General features: G+C 49.2%; 8 protein-coding genes across 8 annotated transcripts; 3 read left to right on the top strand and 5 right to left on the bottom strand.

The window, feature by feature from the left end:
* The first annotated feature begins 783 nt into the window (after positions 1-783).
* V8C40DRAFT_228618 (transcription factor domain-containing protein) lies at positions 784-3,469 on the top strand. The gene is made up of 2 exons (XM_083212309.1): positions 784-1,511; positions 1,578-3,469. The coding sequence occupies exons 1-2, from the start codon at positions 930-932 to the stop codon at positions 3,417-3,419; spliced, it is 2,424 nt and encodes an 807-aa protein (XP_083073416.1). The 5' UTR covers positions 784-929; the 3' UTR covers positions 3,420-3,469.
* V8C40DRAFT_228625 (ADP-ribosylglycohydrolase family protein) lies at positions 3,470-5,861 on the bottom strand. The gene has a single exon (XM_083212310.1). It carries the CDS (start codon positions 5,638-5,640, stop codon positions 3,520-3,522), a length of 2,121 nt encoding a protein of 706 aa, XP_083073415.1. The 5' UTR covers positions 5,641-5,861; the 3' UTR covers positions 3,470-3,519.
* Positions 5,862-6,114: 253 nt separating this feature from the next.
* V8C40DRAFT_246091 (general substrate transporter) lies at positions 6,115-8,110 on the top strand. Its single transcript, XM_083216049.1, has 3 exons — positions 6,115-6,534; positions 6,599-7,012; positions 7,080-8,110. The coding sequence occupies exons 1-3, from the start codon at positions 6,445-6,447 to the stop codon at positions 8,043-8,045; spliced, it is 1,470 nt and encodes a 489-aa protein (XP_083073414.1). The 5' UTR covers positions 6,115-6,444; the 3' UTR covers positions 8,046-8,110.
* A 38-nt stretch (positions 8,111-8,148) lies between these two features.
* Positions 8,149-10,976, bottom strand: V8C40DRAFT_287803 (glycoside hydrolase family 78 protein; the record flags this gene model as incomplete). Its single annotated transcript, XM_083222791.1, has 1 exon — positions 8,149-10,976. The coding sequence occupies one exon, from the start codon at positions 10,974-10,976 to the stop codon at positions 8,187-8,189; it is 2,790 nt and encodes a 929-aa protein (XP_083073413.1). The 3' UTR covers positions 8,149-8,186.
* Positions 10,977-12,100: 1,124 nt separating this feature from the next.
* V8C40DRAFT_287800 (beta-glucosidase) lies at positions 12,101-14,976 on the top strand (the record flags this gene model as incomplete). Its single annotated transcript, XM_083222790.1, has 5 exons — positions 12,101-12,478; positions 12,540-12,936; positions 12,994-13,130; positions 13,181-14,688; positions 14,752-14,976. The coding sequence occupies exons 1-5, from the start codon at positions 12,148-12,150 to the stop codon at positions 14,974-14,976; spliced, it is 2,598 nt and encodes an 865-aa protein (XP_083073412.1). The 5' UTR covers positions 12,101-12,147.
* Positions 14,977-15,988: 1,012 nt separating this feature from the next.
* Positions 15,989-17,777, bottom strand: V8C40DRAFT_266272 (uncharacterized protein; the record flags this gene model as incomplete). The annotated part of the gene is made up of 4 exons (XM_083219742.1): positions 15,989-16,051; positions 16,754-16,805; positions 16,873-17,448; positions 17,503-17,777. The coding sequence occupies 4 exons, from the start codon at positions 17,775-17,777 to the stop codon at positions 15,989-15,991; spliced, it is 966 nt and encodes a 321-aa protein (XP_083073411.1).
* Positions 17,778-18,663: 886 nt separating this feature from the next.
* On the bottom strand, positions 18,664-19,774 carry V8C40DRAFT_275104 (AA9 family lytic polysaccharide monooxygenase; the record flags this gene model as incomplete). The annotated part of the gene is made up of 2 exons (XM_083220671.1): positions 18,664-19,523; positions 19,588-19,774. The coding sequence occupies 2 exons, from the start codon at positions 19,772-19,774 to the stop codon at positions 18,664-18,666; spliced, it is 1,047 nt and encodes a 348-aa protein (XP_083073410.1).
* An 878-nt stretch (positions 19,775-20,652) lies between these two features.
* On the bottom strand, positions 20,653-21,501 carry V8C40DRAFT_287798 (glycoside hydrolase family 16 protein; the record flags this gene model as incomplete). Its single annotated transcript, XM_083222789.1, has 1 exon — positions 20,653-21,501. One exon carries the CDS (start codon positions 21,499-21,501, stop codon positions 20,653-20,655), a length of 849 nt encoding a protein of 282 aa, XP_083073409.1.
* Positions 21,502-23,104: the final 1,603 nt, after the last annotated feature.

The following is a 23,104-nucleotide window of genomic DNA, read 5'->3' as shown; positions in this document are numbered from 1 at the left end:
ATATAGTAATAAAATTAATCTCTGCTTTAACCTACTAGCTACGTAATAAGATTACTTAAATTATATCCTACTACCTTTATTAATATAAACTATAAACAGTTTATTACCTTAAGAATCTACCCTATACTATTTAATATAGACTGGTTTATTACACTAGAGATACTAATTCTTTCCTAGATTTATAATTTTAAAATCTCTTTATTATTAAAGGTTATTAACAGCAGCTATAACCTATAACTTTATAATAAAAAATCCTTTTTACTATAACTATATTATAAATATAACAAAGGACTTATTTTTCTTATTAATTAAAAAACGCAGCTAGCTAAGCTATTAAAAAATAAAATTAAGGTATTAAAGAGAGGAAATTATATATTAAACAGCAGTAGGGCTTATATTAAAGTCTATAGCAGCCTTCCGTATAAAATATACTTTTTAAATCCTTAGAGGGTAATTATAATCGGCTATAACAGCAGCAGCAGCCTTAAAAGTAAAAGGAAATTCTAATATTTTATTTAATAATAATTTTAATTATTAATTACGTATTATTATTATTATTTACTAGTAAATTATATATAAGTTAGAACTAAACTAGGTATATTTTAATTTTTCAGGCGTTTCAGGGATTTCCGGCCTAACTGTAAGGGTAGCTCACAGTTGGTCTCTTGCAAAGTGGAACCAACGGGTAGACCAGCGGGCCGCGGATTAATACAGCGGCCGTAAGCTACTGCTGGGGCTGAACATAGGTAACTCCCCAGCGCCTCACATCACCTCAAAGCTCCAGGTTTTCATTTGTATACAATTGGGGGCTACACGGACAAGGCAGCAACATCAAACAACCGGGTTGCGGATCACGGCTGCATCAAGAGATGAAGAGGGTACACAAACTCTAGCCTCTCTGTAGCCAGCCAGCAAGGGAGCTAGCCAGCATGGACCGAAGCGTCAGCGACCGTGCATCATCCCAGCAATTCTACCAGGGACCGCCCATCTTACCGCGACCTGCAGAAGGTTCAGAAACCCCTGGCTCTTCAGGTGTTGCATCTTCTCGACAATTGTCTCGGATCCATCATCGTAGCTGTACCGAGTGCAGCCGCCGCAAGGTGCGATGCAACCATCACCAGCCGTGCTCCAACTGTGTCAAGGCTGGGAGCGAGTGCATCTTTCCCACGTCCAGGCGCACCCCAGTGAGACGTGAGAAAGCCACCAGAAGACGAGACGAAGAGCTCCTAAAATCTCTGCGGAGGCTCCAGCGCCGACTGCAGTCCACCGAGATTGCACAGCTGGTGGCTCAGGGTGACGCTGATGATAATGACGAGGGCAACCGCTCCGAGGAAAGAATACGCCAAGATGAAGAGGCGAGAAGCCAGCAAATCAGCCCTTTCGGTCCTTCTCTACCGACAACTCATGTTGACGATGTGCCGGGCAATACAGAGGAGCCTGCTCGGCTAATGCTTGATCACGACCGTAGCCGGTACATCAGCAATCATTTCTGGGCAAGCATGTCCAGAGAGGTATGTTTAATAGCTTCGACGTCCCGCCCATCGCCAAACTGCGAACTCGCTGACCGGGGGCTTCAGATTGATGAAATGCGTGACATCTTGGACGGTTCCTCGTCAGAGCAGGAAAATGACGACCAAGACCAAGGCAGTGAGGCGACGCCAAGTTCTCGTGTCTCGCACAACAGCCGTGACTTTCCCATCTTCAGCCCATCTGCCACATCGCAGTCACTACAGTCTCTCTACCCAAGCTCTTCGGATCTTTTGACGATTTTTGACGTGTTCCAAGAAAACGTCGACCCCGTTGTTCACATCTTCCACCGCCCTACGATGCGAAAAACCATCACTGAGGTACTGTCGGTCCTAGACAGATCGTCGATGGACCGCATGACGGAAGTGGTTGTGTTTTCCATCTGCTATGCCGCATTGACTAGTCTGAACGATGCAGACTGCCAGAAGCTGTTGGGAGAAGAACGGCGCGTGTTGCTCTCCCGATATCGGTATGCGACTGAGCAGTCACTTTCCAGAGCTCGCTTCTTGGAGTCGCAAAACCTAGGGATCCTCGCAGCCTTGATATTGTTCTTGCTCTGCCTTCGTCGACACGACGACTCCCGCCTCGTGTCCAGCCTGCTCGGCGTGGTGATTCGCAATGCGCAAGCCGTGGGATTGCATCGCGATGGCACAAAGTTCAATCTCTCGCCGTACGAGACTGAGTGGAGGCGTCGTCTGTGGTGGCACATTTGCGTGCTTGACATTCGCGCCGCCGAAGATCACGGATGCGACCCGTCAATTTACGACCAAAACTACGACACCAGATTTCCGCTCAATATCAACGATGACGACCTTTCTCCTGAAGCCACCGTTGCGCCATCAGAACGCCAGGGAGTCACCGATATGACTTTTTGTCTACTACGCTTCGAGGTTGCGGTCGCCATCCGCAAGCTCAACTACCATGGGCCTGTTGGGAGTCAGGAACCTGCACTGTCCACGACTGAGAAACGCGACTTGGTGGAGAGAATAGAGAAACGTTTTTACGAACGCTACATTAACTGCTGCGACATCACCAAACCCTTTGACTGGGTCTCAGCTGCATGGGCACGGCTGATGCTGTCCAAAATGTGGCTTGCTGTGAGCAATCCGCTACATCCCCAAGACACTACCGACGGTGCTACCTCTCTCAATCTCCGACGCGTAGCCTTTGAAAGGTCCGTCGAAATGCTGGAGCTAGCAGACTCTTTAGAAACAGGGCATAGGGCTGCACGATGGCGGTGGCTGTTCATGACACACGTCCAGTGGCACGCCGTTGTCTTTGTGCTGGCCTATCTCTGCGTCCATCCCACGGACGAGCTGTCCCATCGTGCGTGGCTGGTGATGGACAGAGTCTGTGAGCGGTGGCCTCATGATAGTCGCTCTAAGAAAGGGATGCTCTGGAAGCCCATCCATCGACTCATGGACCGCGCGCAACAAATTCGGGGCGGCCAAGGAGGAAATCCCCCAAAAGAGACCGGTGTCTCTGAAGAGAGCCATCGCCAGTCTTACCATAACCCTCCACCAGGCGTCCCTTCGCAAACTCGAGTCTTTGCGACCCCACTCACAATATTCGAACCGATGACTCAATCTACAGCCCTTACCAAAGAGAACCCTGCCCATTCGATCCCTCCGACATGTCAAGGCGCCGACGAGGCTGAGAATCACCTCACTACAAGTATCGACCTAGCAGACAGCAGCTCTACCCCAAACTTTGGAGTTTCCGTACAGGCTCCCGGCATGGGTGGCCTCCAAGATCTCCAGGACCCTCAGTCAGACTGGGCCAACATCCTGCATGAGCTGCAGCATGGCTTTCAGGAGGAACCATACGTCGACATGACAGATCCAGCAGAGGCGATACATGAATACGGCAACAACCTCTGGGGCATGCTCTAGATGCAGACTCGTAAGGATTAATTACATATAACATCATGTGGTTTTACAGCGAAGGCGAACCATTGTCTATTAAACTCATTTATCGTGCTTTTCTTCTTTTTCAGCTGTCTACTGGAGAAATAGAGATGCTATCGGCTGATAGTGAACCATCCGTCACCACCAAACCCACTGCGCCTCCTACATAGTCCTCGTCTGTCGCCGCCAATTCCACCTGACCGACTTTACCTTCGATCTTGCTGCCCTGCACGCGTAGGTGCATTTGATACTTGTGATTTTCCTCCCAATCAAAAGGCATGCTCGTCAGCTCTATCCTCTTATCGTCCGCAGCCTTGACCAACGCCACGCGCTTGTCTTTGGTAAACATGAGCCCGTAATAGCGGTTAAGCCCCTGGACTCGAGCGGCAACACCCATCGGCCCGCCGAAATTGACTACGAAATTCGACACTGCCACATCATAGTCGACCCAGTCCCTGGCACCTTGGCTTAGGAGGCCCTCGCCTCGGTCTTGGGCGATGAAGAATGACGGCCCCATGTCAGTGTGCACCTTGTCCACGGAACAGACCCAGGCACGGTTCCAGAAACTCTGGTATCTACTCTTGTTCGCGGGCCGTTTCAGTGTCATTCGAGGAGCGCCATCCCATCGCATGCTGTGGAGAAATATGGCACCATTAAGGTTCGGAGAGCCTGTGGAGGTACTAATTGCGATGCCAATTTGCTGGATGGGCCTGTTCTGAAGGCTGTCGGGGATGGTCCACTCTAGGCTATCCTGCTGTCCGGATTTCATATTTATAGGCTGACTATCCACGGTTCTCAAGGTGTCATTTTCGTCGTATGCCTTGATCCTGAGACACACGGTTGAGACTGCAGTGTTGCTGTCGGCTGCGTGCAGCTCTGCCTTGACCCGTTGGCCTGGGTACACCAGAGGTGAGGCCATGATTTCGTAGTTTCGGTCGACTTGGAGGATATCCAGCGGAGTAAAGGTTGGTGTCATAACTTCCACAGCATCGCTCGTGTCTTTCAGATTGTTGATATGAATACAGAGGCTATCGAGTCCGCTGTCTTGGCCTTGGCTGATACGAGCCAGATCCAAAGCAGACTGGAAGCCCTGAACGCTACCAGGAAGGGAGAAATGGAACTGAGCGCCATCTTTTGGCGGTTGGAGGGCTGGGTTTCCGGATAAACGGTGGCCGAGATTGGCTATGTCGTACGCTATGCGCGCCGCGTTGTTGATCGAGTAGCCACCGTCGGCGCTGGAGATGATGGCTCGATCGGCCAAAGGGCCTAGCCAGTCAGGACCATCTTGGAATGCGGCCAGACCGTGCATCAGAGCAACCAAGCACGCGACGTTTCCGGCATTGCAATCGGTATCCCAACCACATGTGTTGATGATATGCATGGCCTCATGGAAGTCATGCCCTGCGTATAGTACAGCCATGATCATAATGGCATGGTTGGGGACAACGTGACAGATGCCCGGGTACTTATCATAGCCATAATTGTCTTCAATTTGCTGACGTGTTTGCCTCCAGTCGCAGTCTTCTTGCACCCAGCGCCTGACGTCGGCAATCATACGCGCGATAATGGAGTCAGTTGGAACAAACGCCAGACCGGCATCAAGGAGATGGTTGATGTCGCTGGACAGGAACGCTTCCGCCTCCATGACCGCCCATAACTTGGCAGCATGTACGGCTTCGCCATCGTGGCTCACCCGTGCAGCTGCCTCAGCGAGCCGCGCCGCCAGAGCCTGATTTCCCGGCGCGACCATAGCCCAGCCATCGATGAAGATTTGAGCGCCAATCTGCTCTGCCAGAGTGCGACCATTCCTCTTAAACGAACCACTCTCAGGGGCAGTGATGCCGTTTTTGAGATTGAGGAATGTTGTGTGCTCGGTCGAGATGCCATTGCCTCCCCACCAGAAGATAGAGCGGCCCTCGACGACGTTGTTCAGCCAAGTCTTGCCGACATCCTCAGACGAGAGGTCTGCAGAGGCAGCGTGCTCTTCTAGCGCGCGAACAAAGGTAAAAGTACCTGAGACGTCATCGTCAATTACAACAAGTGGTAGACCTAGCTTGTCGTGTACATAGTAGCGAATGTCTCCCAGTTTATCCTGTATTTCTTGATACGTCCAGTTTTCAAACGGCCGCCCTAGGTAGACGCCCACCAGCTTCCCGAGAACGCCAGCGTAGACTCGATGCAGATAGTCATCAGGTATAGGCGACATGGCTTTTTCTGAGCGTGTGATAATTTGACAAAGGAGAAAAAAATGAGAGAGTGGTAAGACGCGGCTATAGTACAGAGGCGCTCAACTATCGTAGGAGCTTCAAGGAGGAAGCGCCGGTTGCGGCTCTGCAATAGCTCCAAGCAGTAATTATACTGACAAATGCAAAAGAATATTTGCGCACGCATGTGTCTACGTATATCAAAAACCTTGTCTTAATCTTGCCCTTCCCACCGTACTCTCCGATGTGAGACCACAGTTCGGGACACAAGTTTCCCGTCCCGAGCCCGAGCCTCCCTTCCCCCACCCTGACTTCGGGGCACCGTTTTCTCGAATTCGAATCCGCAGTCAGTTTTCGTCACGCCGTCCAATCACAGGCTCAGATGGCTCGGGAAACTCGGGGTTCAGCATTCTCTCCGAAGCCAAGACACACCACCGCGCCATCTAAGACAATGCAGGGCTCGCGCCTCAACAAGCAACGCCTCAATGCGGGGAGGCCAGGCTAAGCTTTTCCTTACACGGCGATCTGGGAGTCAAGATGCACGTGGAAAAGATTCTATTTACCCCGTGGGGAGAGGCGAGACCCACCCGCACCCGCCATCTTCTCGGGATTTGGCTTCAACTTGGCCTTTGCATGACACACAAGGATCACCGAATGGGTTGTAGTAACACTTCTCCCGTTACGCTGGAGCCAGGCGAGGCAAAAGAACTAAATATAGGAGGCATCTCTGTCTGAATCCTCGCTTGGTCTCGACTGTCATTCATCTCCAGATCTACCAAAGGTTCCAATACGTTGAAGAACCGACCATGGCTCATCGAAAGATTTCGCGCTTCATTCCACGAGACCAAAAGTGGCTCATAGCATGTCTCATCGCAGTGTCATCGGTGGACTCTGTGGTATGCCCTTCACCTTGTCACACGCGGTAGTTACCAGGCGCGGCTAACCACCAGCAAAACGCAGCTTGTTGGCTACGACAGCTCGCTCATGGGTAGCCTCAACGTGATGCCCTCCTACAGCAGCTACTTTACTCTTACCACCACGACAAAGTCTCTCAACACAGCCATCTCCTATGTTGGTGGTGCCGCCATTTCACCTCTAGCAGGATTCCTGGCCGACTGGCGAGGTCGTCGCGAGTGCGTATTCTGGTCCGCGCTGGTGACTCTTATCGGTGGTGTCATCCAGGGTACTGCTCAGAACATCGGAATGTTCATCGCCGGGCGGTGCATCGTCGGTGCGGGTATGGGTCTGGCCCAGACGACAGCGCCGACGCTGGTTGCTGAGACCACTCCCGTCAAGTATCGAGGCTTCGCTCTCGGCATGTACTACGCTTGCTGGGGCATAGGTACACTTATCGCGGCCGGCGTCTGCTTTGGGGTACGTCAAATGCGTGGACTGATCTCAATACAAGGAGTGCTGATGAACTGACTTATATCAACTACAGACGCAGAAACTCGATTCAACGTACGCTTGGCGCATTCCGAGTCTTTTGCAAGCGGCCCCAAGCTTCGTCTGCTTTCTCATTTTGTTATTCGTTCCTGAGTCACCTCGTTGGCTCATCAGCCATGACCGACACGAAGAAGCGTTGGAGGTTCTCAGCATCGTCAACGGTGGCGACGCTGATGATGTACAGGTCCAGTATCGCGAGATTGCGGACACAATCAACTTTGAAAAAGAGCACAGTCTGGGCCTGGTGCAAGCGATATGCAAGAAGTCTAGCCGGAAGCGCTTGTTGATTACAACCACGTTCTCGGCCATTGTCATGCTCCCGGGAACCAACATCATCACCTTTTACTTTGGCGAAATGCTACAGAACGCCGGTATTCAGAGCCCAAATACACAACTCCAAATCAACGTCATTCTCACATCATGGAGCTTGGTCATTGCCGTCGTCTCAGCCTGGTATACAGACTTGCTAGGCCGGAGGCAACTCTGTTCTGCTAGTTTGGCCCTGCAGACCGCCTTCATCTTCATATTTGGCGCCTTCACGAAGCTCTATGGAGAATCGACCAATACTTCTGGTATATATGCAACCATTGCCATCATATTCTTGTACAATGGCGCGTACAACTGGGGTATCACGCCGCTCACAGTCCTCTATCCTCCCGAAATCTTGTCCTTTGAGATCAGAGGAGTTGGTATGGGCATTTACACCTTTGCCACAAAGTGTTGCGGTCTTTTGGTGACTATGGCTGTACCTTTCGGCCTGCAAGCTATTGGATGGAAATTCTATATGGTGAATGGATGTTTTGATGTTTTGATGCTTGTCTTTGTTATTTTTGTGTGGGTGGAAACTCGCGGCCTCAGCCTTGAAGAGGTCGACGAGCTGTTCGACAAGGAGAAGCGTGAGGTGGTCGCTGTGCAAGTCCATGCAGAGACCAAGGTAGACATACAGCACAAAGAGTATTGAAGAGTCTAGGGTTAGTCGCCTAACCTAGAGGCTATCAATGTTGGTAAAAACTAGTTACAAAATGCACATTTAATGGTTCATATCTTGTTAACATCAATTGCATTGGTCTTCGATTGTATCTCTTTATTATTCGTAATTAACCTAGAACTCTGCCCTTCCCCATGGTGGTAGCAGTGCCTTTGGTGGCCACTGTGCCTGTACAAACCGACACTCAAAGTCGTATTCTCCCGATCCAACTATTTGCACTTCCCGCTTCCCCACCTCAGATTCTCGGCTGTCGCTGGGAAGGCTGACAACCGCGGTAGAGTTTGGAGGCACCCGCAATCTCATGCGGAAAAGGTCTTCCTCCAAAGTCCATCTTATTTCAATCCGGCCGTACCTTGATTCGAACGCGGTATCCGCCCAACTCAGCTCCTTATTGGGCTGCGGCTTCACTTTGAATACTTTCCAGCCGGGCTCAATCGCCTCGAGTCCGCCTACATCAGCGTGCATCCAATTGGCGATGCTCCCGAGAGCATGATGATTGAAGCTTGTCATTGAACCAGGATTAACAGTGCCATCAGGGAGCATGCTGTCCCAGCGCTCCCACGTCGTGGTGGCTCCCATCGTAATGGGATACAGATACGAAGGACATTTCTTCTGGAACAGCATAGCGTAGGCTAGTTCGACGCCACCAGACTGGGTGAGTGCCCGAGAAAGAAATGCACTGCCCACAAACCCAGTAGTAAGCTTAAAGTCATTAAGACGTACCAGTCGGAACAGACGAGCCGCCGCCTGTGCCTTTATTGAGTTGTCTCCACATTCTGGCAAAAGGTCAAACGACAAGGCGAGTGAAAGAGCCGTTGCAGTATCTGGAACCACGAGACTAGCCGCGGTCAAATATTTGTCCCGCCACACATGAACTAGGCGCAGAGCAGTGTCTTTGAAGCGAGAGGAGTCTTCCGGTTTGGCTAGCTTCGCAGCTACCTTCGCAACGATCTGGGTGGAAGCAATGAGGAAACAATCGGCGACAAACGTACCATCCGTGGTACCTCTGCCGGAATCATTCTGGGGTGCTCTTGGGTCCAGCCAGTCACCAAACTGCCACTGTTCAGGATCCCAGAGTCCATCCTGACCTCGAGTCACGCCATTCTCCAGGTACTGGACCATGCTATCATACTGCCTCGAGAGGAAACTAACATCACCAGACATACGATACAGGCCCCAGGGAACCATAACTGCAGCGTCACCCCAAACGCCATTGGGCATCGGATCCCACCCGTGCCCCCCGTCGCCGTTTCGTAGTAAAGAATTGGGAATAAACAGGGGCACCACACCTTGGCGCCAGTATTCGGTCCCCTCCATCTGATCGAGGTACAGATCCTGCAACCAGTTTCCCAACATGCCAGCCGTGTCATATAAGAAGTTGGCAGTAGGTGCAATAATATTGAGGTCTCCCATCCAACCGAAGCGCTCGTCTCTTGACGGGCACTCAGTGGGCACACTGAGAAAATTGCTCTTGATGCTGTGGAGAGAATTTTCATGTAACCGATTAACCTCGTCGTTGGAGCATGAAAACCAGCCCGTACGCAACATGTCAGTATGCATCACTTCGGCGACAATGGACGCCTTGGTGAGAGGGCAGATTTGATCGTCGGGGTCCCAACCCACGATCTCGACATATCTGAATCCATGGAACGTGTGGTGCGGGTGCCAGTCAAGGAGCTCTCGGCCATCGCATATTATAACGTCCCTGGCTTTTGCTGTTCGTAAGGGACGACATATAATCTCCCCGTCTTGGATGACTTCGGCATGGCGAAATATGATTTTAGAGCCAGCGGGTTTCTGCAGTCTTCTAACGCAAATGCGACCGGCGATATTTTGCCCAAAGTCCACAATAACAGCACTTCCAGACCGCGACCTGAACATGTCCTTTGCTTCGAGCCTCTCCACCACCCTTACCGGCGGGGCTTCCGGAGAGATGAGCCGGCTCACTGCAATAGGCGACTCTCGGACCGAGAACTTAGCGTCGTCCAGCTTTGAGTCCACACTCAGGCTTTGATCAATGATTTCACCATCCAATATTTCACTGCTAACCAAAGGCGTGTTGGAGACGCTCCAGCTCGGGTCGGTGGTCACCAAAATCGGCAAGGTAGAGCCTGCGGCCCAAACCTCCAACTGCGTTAGGACACCGAGTTTCTGGCCGTAGATGAATCGTTTCCTGGCCCAACTGGTGGCAGAGGCAAACCAGCCGGCAGCCACGTCTATCTCGATCTTGTTCCATCCAGGCGTTACCAAAAGATCTTTAATATCGTAAATCTGGTAATGCAGTCTCTTGTGGTAGCTTTGGAAACCTGGGGCCAAACAATGGTCGCCGACTTTTCTGCCATTGATCCGCACGCTGTACACGCCATGGCTCGTGGCATATAACCGGCCCCTGTCAATCGTCCCGTCTTTTAGTGAAACATGAAACCGCTTGTGAAAACAGAGCGGGCGGGCTGAATGGTCCGGGCTCAGAGGCCACGGCTCCGACACCGTGATCATGCTCCCCTTCCAATCGCTGTTTCTGAGCAATGCAATCTCCAAAAGAGACGATGCAGACCATTCGGTCACGGACTCATGGTCGGAATCATTATCGCGCCCATCAAAGAGAGAGTATTTGCCGTAGCACCTAACGCGCACAAACCGGCGCGCTCGCGAATTGAGTGGCTCCGAGTTCGGCCAGGGTACCAGAACATTGTCTTCGCTCTCTACGTGGAAGACTTGGCCGAGCTCTGTGCTATTGGAGGAAATTGCGACATCGTATGCCGTCTGTGTCCAATTGTGCATTTGCTCGTTCAAACATGAAAACCTCCACGAAAGCCTCGGGCGCACGCATTGAACCCCAAAACCATCATGATGCTGCTCAAAAGTCGGCGGAAGAACCAACGCTGGAGACACCGAATGACCCATGTCCAAAAGGAAATTTGCGTGGTCAATGCGAAAAGAGTTTCCCCATGGGGATAATTTAGATGTCCCGATTCAAAAGGCAATGAGCTCTCTAGTCATTTACCAAAAGTTTTTAGATGATCGTCAGCTGTTTTGTTTGTTTCGTTTTTGCCACTCTGCTGGGAACTTATTGGGCAGCGCTAGTTATCATTACTCCCACTTCCAACTGATTCGGAATACCGAAAGTCCCGAGCAACCAAGAGTATCCCAATCTCTATTTGCAGAGTATTTCACTTTATTGTATTGACTAGTAGTATAGAATAAATCTGGTCTTTGCAATTGAGCATCAGGATAAGCTGCTCCTGAATGTTGCCATCGCATGTCATTCTACTGTTGCTTTCCAACATGTCTGACGGCATGGATCGATTCCCCAGATTCTGACACTAATCAAACCCTTGACCTAGCTCGTAGTCAGGAACCAATTTGAGCCATTATATATGGCGCTCCTCATTCCCCAACTACCCCGCAAGATATTTTGGCCGGCAACTCGGCAGTGGTATTACTTTATCCCCCGGCCCTATTTCGGGGACCTATGTAAATTTGCCAGGCACGATCCCTGAATTGGTTCTACCATCGGACAAACCCAACATCAAAACATCCACTAATGAGATCTCTCCTTCTGCATATATCCTAGTGGCTAGAGTAGAAAACGCACATATGTCACTAAACAGCTACGTTGCAAGCTGGGGTATACTAGCAGGCAGAAGGCTGTCGAACTGCATATGGTATGGCTTCTAAGAAAAGCATAGCACTTAGACGAGAGCGCGGAAGCTCGCCGATAACCGCTCGCAACAGCTATGTATCTGGCCATTCCTTGTTGGCCGTGGTTGAACATGTTATTTCGGCGTGTTTACCAGCAGCGTCGGTCCGATTACCGTTGATACTATTGAAATGAAGATTTGTAAATCACGGCTGGACTCCTGGACTCCTGGACTCCAGGTTGTTGAAGCTGACAGCCAGGGTAGCATGATGTGCACGGCTGTTCGGCATGTAACCATACCTTCGTTGCAACTACCCTATTATTCAAGGGTATATATTCAGCTGGTGTTTCGCATGTGAGAAGAAGCTTTCGGTAGCATCAGTGCCAAGGCTCTTCTTCCTCTTGGCATAACATACTGGTTGTCGGGTCTTAGCCATGTTGCCAAAATCCTTCATCGCCGTCGGCACTGTCCTGGCAGGCGTTGCGTCTGGCCAAGCGACCTCTCCTCCCAAGTATCCTTCGCCATGGATCAACTCGGACTTTAACTGGGACGATCCTTCTCCCGTTCCTACCAGCGGTCGAAGTTGGGCGGAAGCCTATGACAAGGCTGTCCAGTTCGTGAGCAAACTGACTCTTCTGGAGAAGGTTAACCTCACTACTGGTGTTGGATGGGAGGGCGGAAGCTGCGTAGGAAACACTGGATCAATTCCTCGACTTAACTTTCCAGGTCTATGTAACCAAGATTCGCCTCTTGGTGTCCGTGACAGTAAGATCAGCCCCCATCGAATTGGCTCTTGTGAGAACATTTCTAAGACAACTCCGTGTAGCGGATGAGAACTCTGCCTTCCCAGCTGGAGTCAATGTGGCAGCAACATGGAGCCGCAGCTTGATGTACGCACGTGGTCAGGCTATGGGAGCTGAGCATCGAGGAAAGGGTGTGGATACCCAGTTGGGACCTGTTGCAGGACCCATTGGCCGTACACCTGAGGGTGGCCGAAACTGGGAAGGTTTCAGCCCTGACCCGGTGCTCACGGGTGTTGGAATGGCTCAGACTGTTCAGGGAATTCAAGACGCCGGTGTGATTGCCTGTGCCAAGCATTTCATCGGTAACGAGCAGGAACATTATCGCCAGGGCGGCGCTTCCGCGAAGACGAACGGACAGAACAACAAGCTCGCAGAATCTTCCAACATCGATGACGTTACTCTACACGAGCTTTACCTCTGGTGAGAAATATCTCTTTGAGAAAATTTGAACAGTTTATTGACTAATCCTCTTTTCAGGCCTTTTGCGGATGCAGTCCGTGCTGGAGTTGGTTCCATCATGTGCTCTTACAACCAGGTCAACAACAGCTACGCATGCCAAAACAGCTACATGCTCAACTACATCCTCAAAGAAGAATTGAACTTCCAGGGTTTTGGTAAGTTAAATCAGTGCTTTCTGATCGATGCAAAAGCTTATACATCTTAGTCATGAGTGATTGGTGGGCACAGCAGTCTGGTGTTGCCAGCGCCCTGGCTGGTCTTGATATGACCATGGCCGGAGACCAAGGTCTCGCTTCTGGCGATACCTACTGGGGAAGCAACCTTACCGCCGCTGTTATCAACGGAACCATTCCCCAGTGGAGACTCGACGACATGGTTGTGCGAATCATGACCTCTTACTACAAGATTGGCCGTGATGTCACCAAGGTTCCTGTCAACTTCAACTCTTGGAGCTTGGAGACTACTGGGCCAATCTATGCACAGGATCCCAGCAAGGGACAGACGACCATCAATCAACATGTAAATGTGCAGGCCAACCACAAGAAGCTCATTCGCCAGATTGGTGGTGCTTCAACAGTCCTTCTCAAGAACACTAAGAAGGCGCTGCCCTTGAAGAAGCCCCTGAGTATCGCCGTCATCGGAAACGATGCCCACGATAACCCTGCTGGCCCTAACGCTTGCAGTGACCGAGGCTGCTCTAACGTCAAGAACGGCTACCCCATCTGGACCCTTGCTATGGGTTGGGGAAGTGGCACTGCCAACTTCCCATACTTGATCTCTCCTGTTACTGCTCTTTCCGCCCAGGCCGAGCAGGACAGGACCGGCTTTAGAAACGTCAGCAACAACTTTGACACAAAGGCTATCATCAAGGCAGCTACCGGTGCTGAGGCCGCTATCGTGTTTGTCAACGCTGATAGTGGCGAAGGCTACATCACTGTCGACGGCAACCAGGGTGATCGAAACAACCTCACCGCCTGGGGTGGTGGCGACGCACTGGTCTCGCTGGTTGCACAGCACAACCCAAACACCATCGTTGTCATGCACACTGTAGGACCCATCATTGTGGAAGACTACAAGAACAACCCCAATGTTACTGCTATCCTCTGGGCTGGTCTCCCTGGCCAGGAGTCTGGTAACGCCATCACTGACGTTCTCTATGGCAAGGTCAACCCACAGGCCAAATCTGTGTTCACCTGGGGCAAGGACCGTGCTGACTGGGGCACCGATGTCATTTACGACACTGCCGAAGATCCCGTACAGATCCCGTATACTGAGGGAACTTTCATCGATTATCGTCACTTTGATGCCGCTGGTATTGAGCCAAGCTACGAGTTCGGTTTCGGTCTCAGCTACACTACTTTCACCTATTCTGATCTCCGAATTACCAAGCACAAGGTCAGCAAGTATAAGCCTAACAAGGGAAAGACGTCATCTGCACCCACCTTCGGAACTCTCAACAAGAACCCTGCCAAGAATGAGTTCCCCAAGAACATTGATCCCATTAACCTCTACGTCTACCCATACCTTGAAGGCCCCGTTCCCGAAGGACAGCCTGAAGACGTCCCTCCTGGATCTCAGGATGGCTCGCCCCAGAAGGTCGCCCCTGCTGGTGGCGCTCCCGGTGGAAACCCTGCCTTGTACGACGTTCTCTACACCGTCACGGCCCAAATCGAGAACACCGGAAAGGTGACCGGTACCGAAATTCCTCAGCTGGTAAGTATTTTGCAAAGCATCATCAAGATCTGTCAATCCAAATTTGCTAATTTGTTGTACTAGTATGTGAGCCTGGGTGGCCCAACCGACCCTGTCCGTGTTCTGCGAGGATTTGATGACATTGAGATCCTTCCTGGCCGAGCTGCCACTGTCACCTTCCAGTTGACCAGACGTGATCTGAGCAACTGGGACTCAGCAAGCCAGAACTGGGTTATCTCTTCTTACCCCAAGACTGTCTATGTCGGCAGCTCTTCAAGGACTCTGCCCTTGAGCCAAGTTCTCCCTTAGACGTAAGGTCTTGAATGAAGAAAGGAGTAGGAGACTGGGATAGCCATAGGAAAGATGGCGGAGCTTCCTGAGTGAAGCCAAACTTAATCCATATATAGTAGTCTTTAATGAGAAAAAATTATCTGCGTCCCTCGGGCAATTGTTTAAATTATTCTTTGACGTAATTGTAGTTGGGGCGATGATAGAAGCTGTCCTGCAATATTGATGCGTATCAGTCAGTCAAGAATTAGCCCTAACTTTATCTCCATATGGCGTGTTAATATCACTAGCAGACTGACACGTTGCTAATTGACGTGCATCTACTTGTAAACTGTGTTTCACGAGTGAATCGGATATGTCTTTCTTGTGACGATCAAAAATTACATTGCCATTATCCACGTCTAGGTTAAATTTGAGGCTCACATTATTTGGCATATCTCTCACACCGCATTATCAAGCAAGAGGTTTCAATGTCTCCCCGATCTGTGTTTCTTCCTCTGCTGATATATTGCTCTATCTCATCTTAGACTCTCGATCTCTCCAACAAACAGAACAAGCTGCACTCTCGTGAGTTAGATTAGCTAGGAGGCAGCCATAAAACCATGTCGACTCTCAAACTGAGACATAAGAAGCAGATATTCGAACCAGACTTGGAACATGTCCAGGCCGCGTTTATTTTTTTAATCCGTTGGGACCAAATACCCATTATCGATAGCCAACTGAAATTCTAGTGTAGTCCGGGGGACAGTTAATGGTCTGTAACCGGTATAAACTGAAATTGAAGCTTATTGGAAGTAAGCTTATTAAAAGGATGAGTTACTACCGGAATTTTAAAATCTAGGTTGTACCAAACTTCTCTTTACATCTAGGTGGAGGGAAACGTACGAGTACAAAGCTTGTTAGATTGACAAGCTTTCTCTAGCTGAATAAGGATCTTGTCATAGTCCCAATCAAGTCATATACCTGCCTTTTTAGTGAAGACAGACAAGGGCTTCTGCGCCACTTAATTTACGGGCTGGGTGCTATTCCGTACTCAGTTAAAGGCAACCTCGGCCATGGAGGGGAAGCGCAGACTACCCCACACCTCCCCTACAGTCTATACAATATAAGCTTCTTTAATACTCCGTAGGTTGAGGATGAAAGTTTTCGAGAAGCAACTACCATGATCTGCTTGTAATAAACACTTCCAATTCATGTCCATAGTTCCCAGGTGACTTTAAAAGGCATGCCGCCATCTTCGGGGGTCCTTCTTGTAGATTCTATTTGACAAACTACTATGTTACAATCATATATTCGTCGTTATCCGTCAATGAAGTTGATAGGAGCAGCTTTGTTGACATTTTGGGCATCTATCTAAAAGGCCCTTTACTCTCTATAAAGGCCGGTACAACAGTATAATCATCCGCAGATGCACAAACATATTTCAATTCGATCTAATGGATATCAGCACTATCATGGCATGGATGTCCTAGCTAGAGGAAAATGCTCGTTCGGCATATGTTATCCACTCTAAACGTTGGTTTTCTATCCATAACACATGATAGAGTAGGCTTGCACACTAGTATTCCTTGCGGCCATGAGAGGCGAAATATGACGGCTGAGAATCTCTTGGTCACTTGGATTGCTTATACTTTCACATCGCTTTGAATGAAGGACCTATCCAACTAGCCATAAAATAAAGCCTAATTAAGTTGCTATCCATTTATTTAAAAAGTCCAACTACGCATTTGACCCTTTACTCGATTTGTTCTTTTCTCAATTTACAAGCATTGAGAGTAATATGCGTTCGAGTACGTACATGTTGAACCAGCAGCGCATACAAACGGCCCAGGCCAACCTTGGCCTCCACACTGACCGTATTTACTATTATACTTTATTAGCATGACGTCTCGCCTCCTGAATCGGGGAAGAACTTACGTTTGGGTAGGACCCGCAGCGCTTGTCGTCGTTGAACTTGTTGGCCGAATGGTAGTGCTTGGTTTCGTAGTGAGAGTAGATGAGACGCTGCTACGCGTAGTTGATGGTCTCACTGAAGTGGTTCCGGATGATGCAGGGCCGCCACATCCTACACGAGTAGATCCAATCGAAACATCGTCGAACCAGACGGTGTTGACATCTCCGCTGTAGGCTTCCCAGCCAAAGTAGACACCAGTGATGGCAGGTTTATAAGATGCTCTGGTCCAGCCAGCGTCATTCGGATTGTTAGCATTTGGCCCAGCGGTCATACCAACGATCTCGTTGCCATTCAACCAGGTGTCAATGGTTCCGTCAGTGCCCAGATGATACTCGAAACACTGGAACGAGCCGGTAGGTAAGTCAACCGAGGAGGCAATGCCTGCTGGAGATAGGTCCGGGAGTGTAGCATCGTCGGATTCGCGGTTGTAGTCGAGGACTTCGCTTTGACCACCGACACGGAGATGCTTACCGCCCTGAGCGGTGTCTGGCATCACAGCGAATGTAACGTGGTCGTTGTTGAGAGCAGTCTGAAGTCGACTGGACATGCCCACTCAGTATCCATATGATTCAATCCCTAACAAGAGTACTTACAGCCAAACTCTAACATATACATCACCAGCCGGCACTTGGGTAGTGCCGAAAAAGATGTGTCCACAATAGCCATTGGGTCCACCGACGACCTTGATGGAGTTGCTACCACTATGAGCTACCGTGGTGTCAAGACTGACGCTTCCACCCTGATTACAATCCGGTGCATAGGTGGGCCATGTAGTCTGGTCCCAGCCATTCTCAAAATCGTCCGATATTTGCGCAACGGAGAGTGATGAGAGAGCCGCAAAGGCCAGCAGAGCAGCTTGGCGAACCATATTTGTCCAAAATGACTGGTCAGAGAAGGAGACTGCTAGAACTAGGGTTTGGATTGCTTAACAATATGTCTAAAGCGGACTGAAAGGATAAGATTTATATATGTACATCACAAGACCGTTCCGCCTTGTCTCGTATTGGCTGTCAATTCCACACTTGCTAAATTACAAGATCATTAAAGTAGCACTCTATTCATGTATCAGCTGTCAGAATCTGACTGTGGCATTAACCCGCTCTGCCTATATGGATGTGAACTTAACCTTTGACACTTTTGCGGCTAAAGTAAAATGGGAAAATATTTTTTGCCTAAAATAGCCAGGATTAGACGAGCTGTGACCAGGAGTCAGTATCATAATACATTTCCCACCGACAAATCTTGGCCTGAAGCTATGAATTCGTACTAGTGGATCACCTAGGGGAGCTGGGCAATTAATGGCATCATGTCACCAAGAGAGTGCAATGGCAATTCCAATCTAATCGATATGTTAATGACTGACTATCTAACCCATATAAATGAATGTTATGAAGTGACGTTATATACCAGGTTGACTATATAGGATCAAGTCTCTTTGTTCCATAATTCAGTGAAAAAAATCATGACATCATCCCAAAATACAGTAATTCGGTCTTAATTGGTCGGATAGTCCGTTTCTCCGATGATACTCTGCCCAAATGCCTGCTGCAGCGACCGTCAGAGTCGGTGTGGAATATCACTATGAGTATAGAAAGTATAGGCGTCACTTGGTATTTTCAAGACTGGACAAGTTCAAAATTCAGCAAATTAAAAGATTGTTCCTCCTTCAGCTCAAAAACTGAGTTTTGGCTGGTTGGCCCGTGTCTCCTTAATGAAAGTTCCACGGATCTTCGTAGATGTGCCGGGCGTCATGGTTATCTGGAAACGCACTGGGCATAGTAGGGATTCAAGGTAGTGCAAACGGCTGGCGAGGCGCAGATAGTCGGGCCAGAGTAGCCACTGCCACCGCACTGGCCGTATAAAGTCTGAGTTGGGCCGCCAGCGGGTGCAGACGTTGTACGAACAGAGGAAGAGGTGGGCTTGGATGTAGCCCCCGACGAGGTTTTCGTAGCAGATGCAGATGAAGCTCTGCTGCTTGATGAACCTCCACCACCAGGAATGGTGGCGCTGGCTGTAGCCGTTGCAGCGGAGTTACCCTGGGCAACACTTGAAGGGAGGCCTGCTACCAAACTGGGACCGGGCATAGTATAGGCAAGAGAGCTAGTGTAAATGTTGACGAGAATACCAGGGTCAGATTCGTGGTAAAGGTCGGTCGCTAGGACGCCAGTAGGCTGTAGTGATCCAGTGCCTGTGACTGCAAGGTTGAAGCACTGGGGGTAGTTCTGGGCGCCATCCGGCTGTCCAGAGCTGTGTAAGGCGATGAGTTCGTGGCGTAGCACGTAGTTGCCCGTCTGTAGATCCTTGGGGATCTGCACAACCCAGGTATTGTTGTTGGTAACGAGCACGTTCTGGGCCCAGTTGCCCGGGTCCGCCCCGCTGATGAGACCAACGCCATCAATCTTGAAGAATTCAAGCGTCGTCTTATCCACAGTCTCGCAGTCGCCATTACAGTTGGCTAAGTAGTCGACGATAGGGCCCGGGTGTGGCCACGGAAGCGGCAGCCACTGAAGTAGAATAGAATCTCCGGCCTTGACAGATGCATGCCCCTTAGCATTGGTAGCATTCTTGTGGCAGACGATATCGGGGCCTTGATATGCGTCGGGTGCAACAAAACCTGCAGAATAGTATAAGCGTCAAGGCACTAGAAGAGTTCATAAATCTAGATGAGAGGCATTTACCATTGTCAAGATCCGCAGCCGTCCAGCCTATCACAATGGGCGGGTTTGGCATGTATGGAAATGATGTCGGATCATAGCCCTGATAGTACACCCCGTTGACGATAATGTTGTTGACATGTCCATGCCCGACAACGCCAGTGGCCACCGTTAGTGCGGTGGCAAGAAGGTTGGAAAGCTTTTGAGCCATGTTTGTAGATAGCACGGAATAAATCTTGCTGCTGTGTATGCATGAAACAACGTTTCAACAGACGATCCATACCGGATGATTATGTCGGTATTTATGCATCACGGCTCGGTACTAATAGTGGCCCATTGAACTGCTTTCTTACAAAACGGTTTCCGTTGCCTTCTGGAGCGCCGAATTATCCGCCAATTTAGAAGCCAAGAAAACATAACATCGCGGCTAAATAATTTACCCCAGAAGTAGAACAATGGAAGGTCTTCTCCCGACATGAAGTATCATTTATGCGGAGAAGGTTGCAGCGGCTAGAAAAGATTGGCACCTATATGGTAACAGCCGCTTTTAAGCTAGGCAAATCAAAACATCGTTTACCGGAAGCTTTTGGCCTATTAGATCTGGGACCCGCTTAGTAAACGGATTGTAAACGGGGAGCAGCCGAGCAAAATTGTCTATTCAGGCATATGAGTTTCAAAAACAAGTTAGTAGGACATCTTTTCCACCGAGAATGGACTTTGTTTGCAGTCAATAATGCCGCATTCTTCCCGTGTTACCCGTTTCGGTACATAGGACTCTTCTAGCCATTTTCAATATGTAGGAAACTACAGTCCAAGATACAAGCCATATGGAAACAGGAGAAGAGAATTCGGTAATCAAATGACTTCTTTTCAGATATTCAGAGCTGGTACTGAGTTCTTTGACTGTGAAACCAAGAGACATTAATATGCAAACATCAACACGCGACTTTGAAGAACTAGGTATTTTATGTCTAGGGTTTACAACTAAATCTAGCCCAAAAAGCACGTCTTCATGTATATCCCAAGTCATCAAATCACTCTCTCCATAGCTATATTTCTCTATTTACTTTCAATATAAAGGCCTGTCCTTTAATTGGTCTTATAGATAGCCACGTACTTGACCCTCATAGAGGCATCATACCCACTGACAGTGCTCGCGGTTGGATTTCCTGGATATCCTCCACCAACGGCCACATTCAGAATGATATAGTATGTGCTTTGGGCTAGCTGTACCCACTGCTGGTACGTCCCGACCTGACCACCCGTGACAGAGTAGAACTGAACACCGTCCAGATACCATATCAAACTTTGCTTCGTCCAGTCGGAGTTGCGGAGATCCACCTTGAACGCCCAAGTATGGTACTGTCCGCCCTGGTAGGTTACCCTGCCATTGAATGCCCCATTGTGATTGCCGTTTGCGTCCTGGAAGTGCAGCGTTCCTTGGTTCTGATTGCTCATCTTATCCGTCACCTCGAAAATGTCCCACTCGCCACATTTTGGCCATGGGACCCCGCTGCTACGATAATTGTTTCCTTTCGCCCAGAAGGCTGGCCAGAGACCAGCAAATTTGGCTGGGCTGCCGGTAAAGTCGGGAACCCAAAGCTCGGACTGAAATATCATAGCTCCGCCAGTGTCGCACACCTGCGCAGTGTTGCTCTCAAGGCGGCCCGAATACCATTTCCCATCAGACTTGGTGGGTACGATGTACAGCTGACCATCGCCCGAAAGATGAACATTGTCGGTGCCGGATGTGTAGGTTTCCACCTCTCCGTTAGCGTTATTGGATTTAGCGATTTGCACCCATTTGCTGTGGTCGACGCCAGCGTAATGGTCGCCATTGAAGTCATCGGACCAGACGACGTGGTAGCCAGGCAAGCTAGGGATTGCTGCGAGTGTGGGGGCCCATAGGAGGGCAAAGACAGGAAGATAGGAGAGCATAGTGAGCTTTCGTGAGGGTAATTCCCTTGTGTTGCTATCTGCAAAGATGAATTGTTTGGCTTGGATATCCTTTGGATGTAGAAACCTGCTTCTTTATATAATTTGGACAATGTGGTAGAGGAAACTGATCCACCATATTTAAGCTTATCACAGGTTAGACCACAAGGCACAATTTGTAGAGACAATCCCCTATTTTTAGAAGGCTCACGACACAGACTGATCATAAATCTCGGCAAAGCCCCGAAGAACACATTTTGAGCGTAAATCGGCTTGTGAACTTCCTATTTCTGTCAACATTAGGTTCCTGCTGCTGTCTTTGAACTCCACTTATCCTAAGCTTAAGAAATGGATATCCAACTTTATGCCCGAGCATGTCCACTAGCCTCTCAGCCCTAAACCACAAGTTGCCCAATCCAGTTGCGTGATACACAAGTGGCGCACTTCGATTTACTCACTCTGCAGCCTGACCTTGCTGTCGCTAACTCAAGTCAATCTTACTGCATGACAATGGCCGGCGCATCTGCGCACGTTATTCCATTTCTAGAAGTTTCAGGGTTCAACTCGTATAAGTCCCATGATAACTCTGCATATGACAATCCGTATTCGGGGAAACCATCAGGCCACTAATCGCAATCGCAGCCATTAATGTGACAGAGTTAGCTATTTATGGTGTATCCATCTGTTATGAGACACAAAGTGGTTGCACTTAAACGTCCTTTTTTGGTGACATTTTTGCACAAACAATGTGGGATCCACAAGCTATCTCATTAATGAATCGCAGCTCTATGTTTGGGGGCTTATGATGAGTCACGGCATATTTATTTCAAACTTAATTTGTTAGCTTCTTGACAAGAACTAAGTAATAGGAATACTATCGACTATATCACTCTTATTGAGGGTTCATATCAGAGAGGTCCTACACGTCACGGCATTTTACCAGACAAATCCGTAATTTTCTCGCCGCATTTACACTTCATTGCTACGATTGGGAGAGAAGAGCTAGCTTAGACTTTTGGCGAGACTCAATTTTAAGTTTAAATGCTAATGAGACGTTAATATAATGAGGGGACGTATTGGGTACTTTCGACCTCTTGCATTCGAAAGAGTACTTAACTACCTAGGTAGGTACTTCTATGAGGAGTAATAACCTAACGAATAGCCCGCCTACCAAGTGGGACAATCCAACGGACATTTTGAGAAATGGGGCTCGCCTATAAAGGGGAAATACCCAATTGATGCTAGTTGAAAAAGATTATGCAGTTAAGAGTGTTCTTTACATCCTCTTCACCATTCGTGCAACCCTAGGAGAGCCACTCCCTAGACAACTCACCACTAGTCGATTCAATTGGTTCTGCAAGACAAGCCCACCACCCTTTTTTTTTGGCCCACAGAGTTATCTGCAAAGAACACGATGTTGAAGTTGACTAGGTAAATCTTCTTGGGCGTAGCGGCTGGCACGTAATTGTTGGATGATAGGTCGAATCCGCTTCCAGAACTGGTGCCTGTACTGTAGAGGACTGTCCTGCGGACCTTCAGCTTGTTATCAGACCATTCTTACCGTATATCTCGTGGTCAAAGACACAACCGTAGAAGAAAGTTTTGG

This window comes from Trichoderma camerunense (genome assembly GCF_050948025.1).
Source record: "Trichoderma camerunense strain CBS 138272 chromosome Unknown V8C40scaffold_9, whole genome shotgun sequence".
Lineage (NCBI taxonomy): Eukaryota > Fungi > Ascomycota > Sordariomycetes > Hypocreales > Hypocreaceae > Trichoderma > Trichoderma camerunense.
Note: the sequence above shows the minus strand (reverse complement) of the source record. Positions and strands in the feature narration are given on the sequence as shown.